Below are 14070 nucleotides of genomic sequence, written 5' to 3'. Positions count from 1 at the left end.
GTGACTAATTTGGCAAAGCTATGTACTAGACTAATTGGTCTGAAATCTTGTGGTCGTTCAGCAGGATCCACTTTAGGAAGCAAGGAGATCAGAGCAGTGTTGAGGGTGTCAAAATTGACAAACTTTCTGCACCAAACCGCTGAAACTGCAGACATGATGTCCTCCTTTATGATTGACCAGCAGGACTTATAAAATCTTCCCGTGAAGCCATCTGGCCCGGGCGCTTTGTCTGGGGGTAGCTGCTGTATGGTTCTCCATACCTCATCTGAAGTAATTGGGAGATCCAGGTCTGAGAGGTCGTGAGAAGCCAGACCCAATTCAGAGAGATCAACCGTGTTGGTCCTATCCACATGTGTACCCAGCAGACTGCTATAGAAATTCTCAATGATGGAGGATTTGTCCTCATGATTTGTGTAGATCTTATCATCAACAATCAATTTTGAGATAAATTTTTTCTCTTTCTATGACGGGCATGTTGCTGAAAAAGTTTTGTGTTAGCATCACCATCCTTTAGCCAGTTAATCCTAGAACGCGATCTGGCAATAGTGCGCTTCAGGGAAGCCAATGCGAGGCTGTGTTTTTTAAGCATATTCTTCAACCAAACTTCTCCTGCAGCAAGGGCACGACTATCTTGTGCAATTTCAAGCTGATGGAGAATTTCCTTCGCGAGGACAAGTTGGGAATTTATATGTCCAACCTTTTTGTCACTCCAGCTTTGCAGCCTTCTTGAAACTGCCTTTAGTTTTCTGTCCAGAGTAATGAAAGGACATGGTCCAGCTGCAATAGAATTCCATGCCTCAGAAACTACCTCCTGGAAGCCATCAAGTTTGGGCCAGAAGGTTTCGAAATGAAAACGCCGGCGACCAAGTTTGTTATCTCGTAGTCCAAGCAGGAGTGGACAGTGATCTGAACCAATTGAAGCCATGCTCTGCAATAAACTGTTAGGAAATAAGTCCTCCCAGTCCACCGAACAGAGGACCCTATCAAGCCTAACTAAAGTAGGGGAAGACTGCTGATTCGACCAAGTGAATTTGCGCCCGTGGAGAGGGATATCTTTAAGAGCAAGATTATTAATAAAACGCCTAAACCGACCCATCAATGCTCTATTATAGTTGGCGTTATTCTTGTCCTCATCTTTATATATCAGGTTAAAATCACCAACTAAAACCCATGGTCCATGACAATTAGCTCTGATATTACGGAGTTCCTGCAAGAATTGAATCTTTTCTTCATTTCCTTGTGGCCCATAAACACATGTAAGCCACCAGGGCTGCCCACCATCCGAAGAAAATTGCAAGGTCACACTGTGATTATCTACTCTTTTAGCACCAGTTACAGCAATATGTCGCCGCCAAGCTACCAGTATTCCTCCACTGGCACCAGCCGACGGGACTTCGATGAAATCAGAAAAATCTGGGCCAAGAGCTGATAGAATTACCCTTTTTGTTATTGCCATCATTTTAGTTTCTTGGAAACAAACAATATATGAATGAGTTGAGTCAACTTCAGTGCGAACTGAGTTCTGCCTGCCCGAAGAATTGAGGCCTCTCACATTCCAGATCAATATTTTTGATGGATCCATTGACAGTAGTATAAAGAACGACCACTAAAAAGTTGACACCCAATATATCCACTTAGTTTAAGAGCTCAAAACCTCCACAATCCAGGTCAAGATCAGCAGGGAGAATCCAATTGAAAAGAGCAGTTAAAGCACGAATGTGAGACTCACATAGGGGCTGACCGAACAGCTTTGCATACTCATCAAGTGCTTGCTGATCAATGCCTTCATGCTCATCAATGATGTCCAGTGCTTGCATCGCCTTCTTCTTCATTCTTCTCTCCAAATCTTCAGGTCCAAATTCAGCCTTCTTCCCAGCGATTCGTCGGCTTTGTCTTGACGCTTTACCAGGTGGGCGCGAGCTTCTCTTTTTCTTGTTAGTTCGAGGAACAGGGAGCAGCCCAGTTGCGTGGCGGGCTAATTTGTTGATGAAATCCGTCGCGCAAGACGGAATGGCTGCACCCGTCCATGGCGAGCCTACCACTTCCGAGGCCAGAGGAGAAAAGCATGGTCCAGCACCGGCCAACGGAGTCCCAGACTGGACTAACACGTCAGCCACCGAGGGAGAGACAGCGCCAACCGGACTTGAGCAGTCGTGCCGCTGCCTGCGAAGCCGCCGCCGTGAGTAAACCTGAAGGGGCCTTGCAGCTGCGCTCTTCCGCATTGGAGGCCCTGGGGTGTTTGGGGAGGCCGGAGTAGGACTTCCAACCGTTGCCGCGCCGACAGGAGAGTTCTGGGAGGAAACCCTCACTGTCGACCGGCCGGGGGAGGTCCAAGCCGTAGCGTCGCCCAAGCCCACCACAGGCATCTGCCCAAGATCGTGGACAGCACCACAAACAAGTCCAGGAGGCATGTTCAGTTGTTCATCACAGACTGCAGCAGCCGAAGGCCCAGGGCCAACATGGGTTGCTGAAATGGGCTCTGAGAGTGGAAGTGGCCCAGAAACTTCATCAATCTGGAAGCGCATTAGAGTTGGGGAGGTCACAGATGGGATCACAGCAGATTGGGGCTGTTCAACTCCGACAGATGACTCATTAGGGGGCTCCGACTCATCGATATCTGCAGATGCCGCAACCACCACATTGATATGGGCAGAAGGGGCCACGCCTGGGGAGAGCCCCTCTGCTGCTTCCTCGGTTCCAAGCGCGTCATTAGCCGTAGCCGTACCTGGGGAGGCCCCCTCCGCCGCTTCCTCGATTGCATGCGCGACGTTAGCACCGCTTGGGCCGTCCCGCCGCGAATCCTCCTCCTTGGTCCCCGTGTTCGCCATCAGAGAGCGGGTGGACGCTTCACGGACAGAAGGCCCACCTTGATCAGATGACTGACCCCTCTGCAGGCAAGCCTGACCAACAGCGCTCAAACACCGTGCGCCAGGCGGAGGCGAAGTGAAACGGGCGCGCCGTTTGCATTTTCTTGGGTCATCGTCTTCATCCTCTTCATTATCACCATCATCAGAGGAGGGAGGAGAGCCCGGAGCTGGTCCAGCAGGGCGGCGGACCTCACTGAACCTTAGTTTGATAGGATAAGCCAGCAATCTTTTAACACTTGGTTCTTCAGCGCTAACCATTAGTGGCTCAGCAACCCAAAGCTCCTTTTCAAGGGGGAGACAAGAAGGGTTTACACTTCAGACCAAGCACCGAAACACTGAAAGATCAGTAAGGGCTAAGGTGTCAGGGTGAACTTGTTGAACCCAGGCATATGGACTCAGAAAACGGTCCACCGTTGTAGTCTCCCAGACATGGGCAGGGATGCCTCGGAGCTCAACGTCAAGGAGGAATGGCAGAACACGTGTATGAGCACCAATAAGACGATTCCAACGCTTACACAGCAAGCTGAAACTGAAACTTGACGACCGGATTGGTTGCTACAGTCCCATTATACGATCAGCTAGAGCCATGTCGGGGAGGATCAGCAGATAGCTTGATGGCGAGGCACGACGCAGCACTAAGGAGCTAGCATCGACTGAAATTCTAGGTGCAATCATCATTGCCACTTCTTCCGCCGCAGCCAGGGGCTCCTCCTCAATAACAGACACCACAATTGCAGTAGAAAAGTCATCAACAGCTTCAGCAATCTGGTCGCTCCAGTCGATGATGCAAGGAGGTGGCTTTTCCACATCACAAGTTGTTGGGAAAGGTGCTGCGCAAGGCGGTGGGATGGGCTCCTGAGCAGGGCCCTGGGGTCCGGCCTTAGGACGGTGACGGAAATGAGGTCGTCGTCGACGCCGGCGTGACTTTCCGGACTGTGCCCCTTCGTCACTCATCTGCAACTCTAAAGAGCGCTGCTCCGAATCAACACCACCGGCCACACCCGCCGGAGAAGACCGTTGCAGGGGCACAGTGTTGCCAACTCGTCGCCACACTTTTCTGTTTCCCGAAGCCGCAGCCGCCGGAGATGGCCGTTGCGGGGGCCTCGAGTCAACCACTCCACGAGTCGGACCGATCCTCTGCCACACGGGGACACGTGCTGAGCAAGATCCACGAGCCACCTCTGCCGGAGAAGGCCGTTGCGGAGGGGCAACGCGATCAGCCGCCCCCGCCGGAGAAGGCCGTTGCGGGAGGACAGCACGATCAGCTTCACAGCCACGATCACGATCAATCCGCTGCCACACCGAACCGCGAACCACAACGCAGGAGGAGGTGTTGCCACCTCTCCCCCTAGGACACTCGTAGGAACGATGGCCCAGGGAACGACAGCGGAAACAGCAGGTCTTTGAACGACAGTAGGCGGCTGTGTGCGAAGGCGAGAGGCAATTGAAACACAGGCCAGCAAGGTCACTGGGCACTGGGCGGCGTGGAGGACGAGCCGCACGTAGACGCCGCCGCCGAGCACCTCGTGACTCGGCCTTCTGCCACCCTTCCGGGCCTGGAGCAGACACGCCCGCACGCCCCTGCCCAGAACGGGACCGATGGCGGAGCGTAATCTTTGGAGCCAGAGGCGGGGAAGAAGGGTTCGCCGGTGACGGGAGCTCAACCGCTGCCGCCTCCTCCTCCGGCCAGCCAACGAACGCCGCCGAAGGTGCCGCTGGAGCAGAGCTTGAGGTCGAGATAACCACGTCGCGGTATGAAGGTAGCGAGCCACCAGAGCAGGAGGAAGGCGGACTATCTGTGTTCCAGCGCTCGCACTTGGAGCGACCACGCGACACAGAACAGGCCGCCGAGGAGGACAAGGAAGGGGTGGAACCTGACGTCTTCACAGGGGAGGATGGGGAGGTGGCCGCCGGATCCGGAGTGGGTACCGGCGGGGGGCTGGGGTGGGGAGACGAGACGTCAAGGGGAGCGGGAGAGACGGAAGCCATATTGCCTAACCATATTTTCTACCGTCAATCCACTATTTTCAATATATTTTCTACCGTCAATCCGCTTTTCCGGTCCTTTGCTTTTCCAATACTCTTTGTTCCAAATAAGTTTCTCACTTCTTGAGGAGTCAAACATATTTAATTTTGACCAAATGTATACAAGAACCTATCAATCTATTAATATTTATAGTACACCTGTTATTAGATAGATCATTAAATCTATATATATATATAATAAATTTATTTGAATTTAAAGATATAAATGGTATTAGTATTTTCTATAAACCTGATTAATAATTTTTTTAAAAAAGTACTACCTGTCCTGCCTTTTGGCTTTCTCGTCTCCTCCTCTTCCCCCAATCTGCGACAGCTCCCAATTTCTCATCCCCAAACCCAAACCCCGACCTATTCGAGCGACCAAACTACCAAAGCGGAAGAAGAAAAAAAGAGTTGCACGCGACGACGCGACGGTGAAGGGAAGGGAAGCAGGAGCGAGACAAATCCCCACCCGGCTCCAAACCCTAGCCACCTCCCCCCGTCCTCCCCCAGATCTCGCTGGCGTCTGCCCCGCCTCGCCTCGATGTGACCGGACCCTAGGGTTTGAGACGGTTTCACGGTGGGGGTGTTCGCGGCGACTCACGACGCGAGTAGGATTCGAGGTGGCGTCGGCGGCGCGAGCGCACATGAAGGACCCGGCGCACCGCACGAAGGTGGTGCTCCGGCGGCTGCCGCCGGCGATCGCGCAGCAGGCCGTCGTGGACCAGGTCGACGCGCGCTTCGCTGGGCGGTACGACTGGGCGTGCTTCCGCCCCGGCAATGCCAGGTCCGCGCTCTCTGCGTCTCCAGTGCTTGTGGCGTTGCTGTGGGTGGGACTAGTCCGTAATTAGGACTTGTGTTACTATCCTGTTTAGCCTATGAACCGTGGTAGGATGCTAATTAAGTTCGGTTTGGTACTATTCTCGCAAGCAATTAGCTTGCTCAATTAGCTTGCTCCTTTGATTGTGGTGACCTAATTATTTTGTTTGGCTTCCAATAGCCTGTCTGGTAACTTTATGTGCTTTAGCATTGATTGCTAGTTTGTTATGTTACTGAAGTGTTAGTTAGAATTTAGAACTAGTGCGTTGTCTCATTATCTGTTTATCTCTGTTGACTGCATCGCACAATCTGTATTGACAGTCTGACCTACCTGTGCTTTTGATATAGTTTAAAAGGGATAAAATCATTGGTTAGGGCAGATTCATTTTTTTCACTTTACATTTGTTGTTTCTGGGCTCGTTATGTTTTCATCGTCTTTAGTTCTTTAGTTGTAGAGAATGTTGCTGAGAAGAATTAAAATCCAGCTGATAGCTGATTGCTGAACTACCTTTACACATTCAACTTTATTTGCTTTGCAGTATTACTGGTTAGTGATTTTCTCTGGCCGTTTTATATATTAGTTTAATTTTACAGGGACTTGTATCTACATTAGAAAAATTTGGTGGGAATTGCGTATGCTGATCTGTTTTGGCACTTCTATCTCTGTTTTCATAGTGTGTTATGCAGTCTATCTCTGTTTTTCTTTCTTTTTTAATTCATTAGCAATAATTTGCAATCAAGTTTTCTGTCAGTGACATGTCCCACATGCTTAATTTATTATATCTTTGCTTCTTGATCTTGTTTGGGGACTGTCTACTTCATATATAGCAATTTGCTTTTCTGCTTGAGCATGTTAGTATATGCTTAATTTTGAAGCTAAATGATAGTGACATTCTTCTTTCTCATTTTTTTATCCAGCCAAAAGAATCATAGGTATTCTCGACTTTACCTCAATTTCAAGCGCCCAGAGGATGTTGTTGAGTTTGCTGAGGTCTTCAATGGGCACGTATTTGTGAATGAAAAGGGTATTTTCTTCATCTTGTTGAATTTCGTCCATGATGAAAAGGGTATTTGATCGTATTGTGCCAACACCATTTGTTACTGTTACAAGCACTGACCATTTTAGTTTTTTTAATAGAAAAAACTATTTGTTCTTAGTGACATACCCATTTCATTGTTCACAACTCCTGTGATCTAAGTTTATCATGGGTGCACGCCTTATCAATTATCATCCACTATGTGGCATCACAAACACAAATAGATGTTAAATCTTGATGCTTGATCAGTTACATAGCCATTAAATTGAAAGTTGTATATGATTGGGTCTAGTTATAGTTAGCTTTCTAGAATGCTGTCTACTTCACCTGATGGTGTATAGGATTCTGTTTTCTCTTGGTGAGTGTGGAAGAAGAGATCCACGAGAAACACACTAGTAAAAATTTGATATGAAGGAAATTTTGAAATTGAATTCAATGTACTTACATAAGGTCGTAGCATTGCTAGCACGTTAACAATGACATAGTGACATTAATCTTATCCTGGACGTTGTTGTGCTTGCTGATCCAACTTAGGCCAGTGCTAGAGGTGGTGGCTGGAAGCAAGAACAACATATGTTGGCTTGATAATATTCCTTGTACAGTGTGTTTATATTGTTATGCTCAAACAGAAATAAACTATTTATAGTGTATAAAATGTTTGGTGCATTTTTTTTGCAACTGTAGACCACATGTTTGTAGATTTTTTGAGGGGAGTGTCATTTATGATCTGCTTTGTGTAAATTGGGTCTCATGGACGTTCGTATGGTTCTGTCAGGTGCTCAATTTAAAGCTTTTGTGGAATATTCACCATCACAACAGGTTCCCAAATCAAATATCAAGAAGGATGGCCGTGAAGGAACTATTATGAAAGGTCTTAGGCAATCACTTTAGCTAATTCTTTGCCCAATTGTATCGTTCTATCATATCACCATTAAGGAGCCTTGGTCACCATTTTCCTAAACTTGAATTTTTTGTTTTGGAATTACTAGATCCGGAGTACTTGGAGTTTCTTGAGCTTATTTCAAAGCCTACTGAGCATCTGCCTAGTGCTGAAATTCAGCTCGAAAGGAAAGAAGCTGAAAGGGCAGGTAGAGTATGCCATCATTACTTTCAATCCAATATAGTACTCCCTCCAGTACAAATTATAAGACATTTTGGCTTTGCTAGATATATAGCTTTTGCTATGCACTTAGATATACACTATGTCTAGATACATACTAAAAACAATGTACTCCCTCTATACTAAAAAAATGAAGTTGTTTTGGACAAGGTTTAGGTCAGACATTGGGAATATAAATCACGAATAACTTTTAAGTTGTTGATTTTTGAAATGTGAAAAAACATATGAATAGATTTTCCTTGAAAAGTACTGTCATAAAAATATACATATGTCACTTTTTGATAATCACTTTTATAAAAATAAGAAGTCAAAGTTGTACTTTGAAGACCGTGTCAATGTCCAAAACGACTTTATTTTTGAGTATGGAGGGAGTATCTAGAAAAGCCAAAGCGTCTTATAATTTGGAACGGAGGAAGTATTTGCTATATCGATGTATCTTTCCAAATATGCCAAAAGCATAAAATGGGGTTGTCACATTTGATTATTTTTGTCAGCTGCTGGAAAGGAGGCACCTGTTGTGACACCTCTTATGATGTATGTCCGCCAGCAAAGGGCAGCTAAGAGTATGGCTCAGGTACATTTATTCCTTAACCAATAACATAGGGCTCTTCTTGGCCAACTGTTAACTTGCTACTGTTTTCTTAAATTGCAGAGACCTGGAAGTAGACTTAGCAGAAAAGTTGCAGGTGTCGTAACTAGCAGTTCCAGTCCTAAAAGGTCTTCTGAGAAGCGCAGATCCTCCACGGTAGCATGCTTTATTTGGAACTTTTTTTTATTTTTTTCTTATAAGACTTTCTATTCTCAGTTTATAATTTCTTTGACATAACGGGTGTACCTTCACATGGGTGCCTATGTTGGCAATATTCTTTTGTTCAGTAAGATTCGTTGTGTATTGTAGTAACTCATCATTATGTTTTTCCTCCTCATATGGTCCCTGATGTACTATGCTTACGGTTTACTGTACTTTATGAAAAATAGCACAATTGCTCTTATTTCTGTATCTCTGGTGTCTGTGGATAGTGTGCTCCTTATTGTATAGTTATTATTATACACTTTAAATGAACTGACTAAAATTGTTTCCTTATAGGTGATAGTTGCATAGTTATTTTTCCTTCCAACTCCTATAGTGCTATGCATGCATGTTTCCATGATATTCAATTGAGGCACCACCGAACCTTTAGTTAATTTGAAATTTGAACTATTTGTGGTGTTATTTTGTAACAAGACCTACTGATCTACTGGAAGCTTAAAGTTCCATAGTGTCATGGGCATAAAGAGGGGCGCCGTAGGGCGCAAGTGTCCTAGTTGGGCCTTAAGCCCATTAGTGTTAATTAGTGTCTCTCTTAGTTATTTGTCTATAGGAATAGTACCATATTGTCTAGGCACAAGAGGTGTTAGTCCTATGTACCTTTTATATTCAGCCCATGGGGCACAATGGAAATCAAGCAATGAATTATGAAGAAACAATTCTAGTCTCCCTCAATCTCTCAAGCTCTTGGCAAAGCATAAGGCCTAGTTATCCCAAAGCTCTTGGCAAAGCATAAGGCCTAGTTATCTATCTCCAAAAATATCCACGACCATAACACATAGTTTGTTGTTCTGATAATTACCACCTGTTGAGACAAAACAACAAATGCTACCCTTCTTTTGTTCTATGAAATAAATTGTGGCTTGAGTTCATACTTTTGCTGTTTTTTTTTCTATTTTCTCAAGCAGTAGTTAATTTGAAATTTGAACTATTTGTGTTTTTATTTTGTAACAAGACCTACTGATCTACTGGAAGCTTAAAGTTCCATAGTTTGTTGTTCTGATAATTACTACCTGTTGAGACAAAACAACAAATGCTACCCTTCTTTTTTTCCCGTGAAATAAATTGTGGCCTGAGTTCATAATTTTGCTGTTCTTTTTTTCTATTTTCTCAAAGCAGTATGTTGTACGAGACAGTACTAAGGAAAAGCCAACCTATATCATGGTGCCAAAGAGAGAGGAGCATACACACAGGGAAAAAGCCATTGCTGGAAATTCAGGTGGTATGCTTGTACCAAATCAAGAAATTGCCAATAGTAATACTTTTATTTTTTAGTAACTCTCTCCCAGTATGTCTAATGTTACCATGTATTGCTGAGGATTTTTTTTTTGGCTAGTACCTACCCTTTTGCCTATAGTGCTGCTAAATGTTGTATCTAGTGATGTATGGACTATTGTATGCTGTCTGTTGAGGGTGCATAATGAGCCAACCGCAGTTTTTTAGGTTCTTTTGAAATTGTCATAATCTTATTTACCATGTTCTCCTGAATTGTTGGAGACCCAACTTCAAACCGAGCTTAATGACCCGAGCCAAAGTCAAAAGTTACTCAAAATCAACTCATTTTTATTTTAAAAGGAAAATGAGTTCAATCGGAGCATTTTTTACATGAGCAACCGGGCCAGCTCAATGAGTGTCCAGCCTAACTGTCTGTGATCCCATATTGTAGTTTCACCCAGGGCACGCCATATGGGAATAGTACCTCAAATTCCGAATTTAGCAGCGCCGATCAAGGGCATTATTGATGTTGCTTTGTGTTGCTGCATGGTGAAATTGTGTATATATGTGAGCCTTTACCATTTAGAGAAAAATGCTTCAGAAGTTAACGTATTTCCCAAATTAGCAGAAATAGGCAATGTTTATTAAGAGCCAGTGCAACGCTAAAATCATCCTTTAACATGCTACATGGAGGCTTTTTGCTTTTTGATTGGGTTGCTGGCGTGTTGCAGTATACTAGGCAAAGAGGTTACACTTTTGGTACTGCCAATTCAGTCCAATTATGGGAATGATAACTGCCTTTTGTATTAGGTGACGTCATATACGTTTCCTAATGTTATGCTACTTTTGTAATTCTAGACTAGATGAGGATGTGTCCTTTCATATATTTTTTTTCCTGAACACGGTCTTTCTTTTCGAGAAAGGGAAGCTAATTTGCTTGTCTCTGTCATGTTTATGGCTGCTCGTTCAATTTACCAGCTTATTACACGTGCTGAGTGGTGCGTTTTTCTATGTTAATAATCTTGTTTTGTTTTGTAGATGCCACAAGTGGGGGAACATCTGGATCTGGTCAGGCTGGTGAGGCTAAAAGGGACAAAATTGTCATTTTGAAAGGAAGAGGAAGGGTTGATTCTAATGTAAGTTGATATTTTTGCAGTTTTATTATTATGGACCAATGTTTGATCAATTTTTACCACAGACACCTGATGGAGCAACTCAGCAGTCATCAACCCCTGTGAAGAGTGTACCGCCGGCGACTTCTAGACTAGACCAGCGACCTGAAGCCAGTGGAAGAATTATTAAAACTATACTTTCAAACAAGGAAATCCGCAGTTCAAATCCATCTCAACATGAGCAGGAAGGTCATGTGTTTAATACTGAGAAGGATAAGCGGCCACCACGGGCTGTCAACCCTCGTACCATTGTGAAAGATCAGTTAGTTGAAAATTCTGAGAGAAGCCATTTTGATGAGAAGACTAATCATCTTCATGGCTCTGCTCCAATTGGTGAGAAGGTTGAAAGGCATGCCAGAAACAGAGATAGACCTGATCGTGGTGTATGGGCGCCTCGCCGCTATGACAAATCTACATCTGGGGGTGGTTCACATGCCTCATCGTCAGATTTCCCTCAAATACAGTCACATTCTGGAGATAATGTTTCGCAAATAGCAGATGGTATGTAATGTAATTTACTGAAATGGTTTCACCATTGGTGATGCCTGGAGTCTTTAAACTTGAACTTGACGCAGGTCATGGAGACAGAAAGACAGACACAAGGGGTCATGGTGGTAGCCGTGGTGTTCCTGTTGAAAATGGTTTGTATGCAAAAATAAGATGCGTACTTTTTCTAGATCAGTTTCATGACACAGTTTTTAATCCAGGACATAGGCATGCCAACCGTCGTGGTCCTCCACGTGGTCCAAAGGAAACTGAAATATCTGCTAGCGTGCCTGATGGAAAGAATTCAAAGAGGGGCTCTGCTAGTTATGGTGCTCATGAGGTGCGATTATGTGAAATTTCTTATTTTCCCAGTTGGTTAAGGGCGTGGGTGCACACTCAGACCACCCAAGTTCAAGTCCTCATTGAGGAGAATTTGGGTTTGTATTTCTTCTTAATTAAAAAGCCACTTAGTTCATCCTGGGTTGGTTGAGTATAATTTTATTTCTTGTCCCATTGCTGATTGCACGGATCATTGATTTATGTTCAAATTTTTTCATCCAAATTTAATGTCATGAATGCCATGTGCAGAGACAAGTATGGGTTCAGAAGTCAAGTTCAGGCTCGTGAGTTTGTTCATTGATGGTATGCTGTGCTACTCTAGTTTATTCATTGTCTTTAAGGCCTTCTGCAAATAGCTATAACACTACAATGATCCTTGCCATCGGTTATACATTCTGCTGCTTCTTTCTTTTTTTTTCCTTTTTTGGAACATTGCTGGTGGAATAGCCAAATCCATCCCTGGAGTCTCTTCTTGAAGGTTCATTTGCTACAAGTTTCATTGTTGGCTCAATATAGTCCCCAGGCTGACATGGAATGGCACATGTGTGCACCAATTAGCACGATGTTAGGATGGTCTCTGCATACATGCTAATGAGTCTTATTCTAACACATAGTAAAATGATTCCTGTTAGATGATACGACTTACTAAGTTGCTCTTGTTCCATACATTCTACCAGTTTGAATCTAATCTTTACTTTCCACTTTATCCTCTGATATGTGGTAACTAGGTGATATACCTACTTATTTGCACATATTTTGTTCTTGTTAGACACTTAGATGGTACAACTCGCTAAATTGCTCTTGCTCCCAGCAGCATACCAGAATACTAGTTTAAATCTTTTTCTTTTAGACATTGCATTATTCCCTGATATGGGGAGACTATGTGACATGCGTACTTACCTGTTCATGATGGCACAATGTTTGTAGCCTTTATAAATTAGGGGCAAATTAGAGATTTGACACATATTGATACCTTAGGCCACTCACTGCTGACTAGGTGCACACTTGGTGCTCCACATTAGCTAGGTGACCTGATTGAGCCAAAGACAACTTTGTGGGACTTGGCCAAACCATTTAGAACCTTAGGGAAGAAAGTGAACCTGTGGTGAAACTTCAGGGAAGAATTTCCCCTTTCTTTCAACATTGTTAATGAATGCGCTTTTTTTCCCTCAAGTGGTCTTGAAATATCTGGAATCTGTACACCAGTTTCCCACTAACTCGCTAACTCTTTTGCAGATACTCCCATCAAAACAGGTATTGCAAGTCGTGGAGAAGTCTTGGATTCTGCAGCGCATTCTTCTTTGTTAGCTGTTGATCCTGTGAAGTATGTTAACAAAATGTCCAATGGTTAAATGCTGCCATGAAGTGCAATCTCAGATTTGTCAATCGAAGTCTCAGCTATAGCTGAAAAGAGAGCTTGCTGATTTGATTCACAGAAATAGTGAAGTAACATAACCCGGCATGTAGGTAGCTCTCGATAACTTTGGGCAAGATTTGATTTGGGCCCAAGGTTGATATTTCTGGAGCAATGGATGGAGATTAGGTTGGCATCAGTACCTCACTACCTCGTGACAGTGGTCACATATTTCCAAGACCCCTGGAGGCTACATGCACCCTCAGCAATTTGTCAGAGATGGATGTAAATATCTCTAGAGAAAGAAGAGGTCTGGTTCTGATTGCTGTTTACAGGTTAGAGGTGCAGCGTATTTACAAAGAGATATAAGAGTTATCACTTGTCAGACTACCTGGTTTGCTAAATAAAGGTGAATTTTAGTTACTAGATTATGAGACCCTGTGTTTTGACTGCTGCAATCGTGGTTTGCGGCAGCAGAAAGGTTACCTAGAGTGTAAAAGTGACATCTCATTTTGGGGTTATGGTTCCGACTAAATGGGATGTGACGTGTGAGGTTGTTTTGACGCCTGCTGTGTGCTTTGCTGTCATGTTCCACCAGATGACCCAGGGTTTATGTCGTGTTAGGGAACATATGCTGTACAGCATCAAAGGTGCTTACTGTTTCAAATCTTAAAAAGTGATGATGTTGTCTAGCTATAATGGTTGATGGTGTCTGTTCTTTGTGCACTCCGTCATTGATAGTTAAAATATGGATCTCGCGATTTACAGATGAAACTATGCAATTAGTTTTTGTTTTCATGTCGGCCTGTAATGCGGCTATTGGCCCGT

General features: G+C 44.3%; 1 protein-coding gene across 2 annotated transcripts; it reads left to right on the top strand.

The window, feature by feature from the left end:
• LOC8080328 (regulator of nonsense transcripts UPF3) lies at nt 5220-13946 on the top strand. 2 transcript variants are annotated; one of them, XM_021463189.1, is made up of 13 exons: nt 5220-5679; nt 6630-6736; nt 7524-7619; nt 7738-7836; nt 8363-8442; nt 8521-8613; nt 9793-9895; nt 10930-11027; nt 11090-11564; nt 11639-11704; nt 11771-11889; nt 12138-12191; nt 13125-13946. In XM_021463189.1, exons 1-12 carry the CDS (start codon nt 5540-5542, stop codon nt 12174-12176), a joined length of 1515 nt encoding a protein of 504 aa, XP_021318864.1. In that variant the 5' UTR covers nt 5220-5539; the 3' UTR covers nt 12177-12191; nt 13125-13946. The 2 variants fall into 2 exon arrangements, with proteins under 2 accessions (XP_021318864.1, XP_021318865.1); XM_021463190.1 differs by having other exon boundaries at nt 5221-5679; nt 9796-9895.

This window comes from Sorghum bicolor, chromosome 6 (genome assembly GCF_000003195.3).
Source record: "Sorghum bicolor cultivar BTx623 chromosome 6, Sorghum_bicolor_NCBIv3, whole genome shotgun sequence".
Taxonomy (NCBI): domain Eukaryota; kingdom Viridiplantae; phylum Streptophyta; class Magnoliopsida; order Poales; family Poaceae; genus Sorghum; species Sorghum bicolor.
This window is presented reverse-complemented; position numbering and strand designations above follow the sequence as displayed.

What these genes read in the sequence shown, in the direction of transcription:
- LOC8080328 (XM_021463189.1), top strand. Translation starts at nt 5,540, where the DNA reads ATGAAGGACCCGGCGCACCGCACGAAGGTGGTGCTCCGGCGGCTGCCG. An exon ending in TGTTTCGCAAATAGCAGATG is followed by an intron (nt 11,565 to 11,638) that starts GTATGTAATGTA and finishes AACTTGACGCAG; the next exon opens with GTCATGGAGACAGAAAGACA. An exon ending in CTAGTTATGGTGCTCATGAG is followed by an intron (nt 11,890 to 12,137) that starts GTGCGATTATGT and finishes TGCCATGTGCAG; the next exon opens with AGACAAGTATGGGTTCAGAA.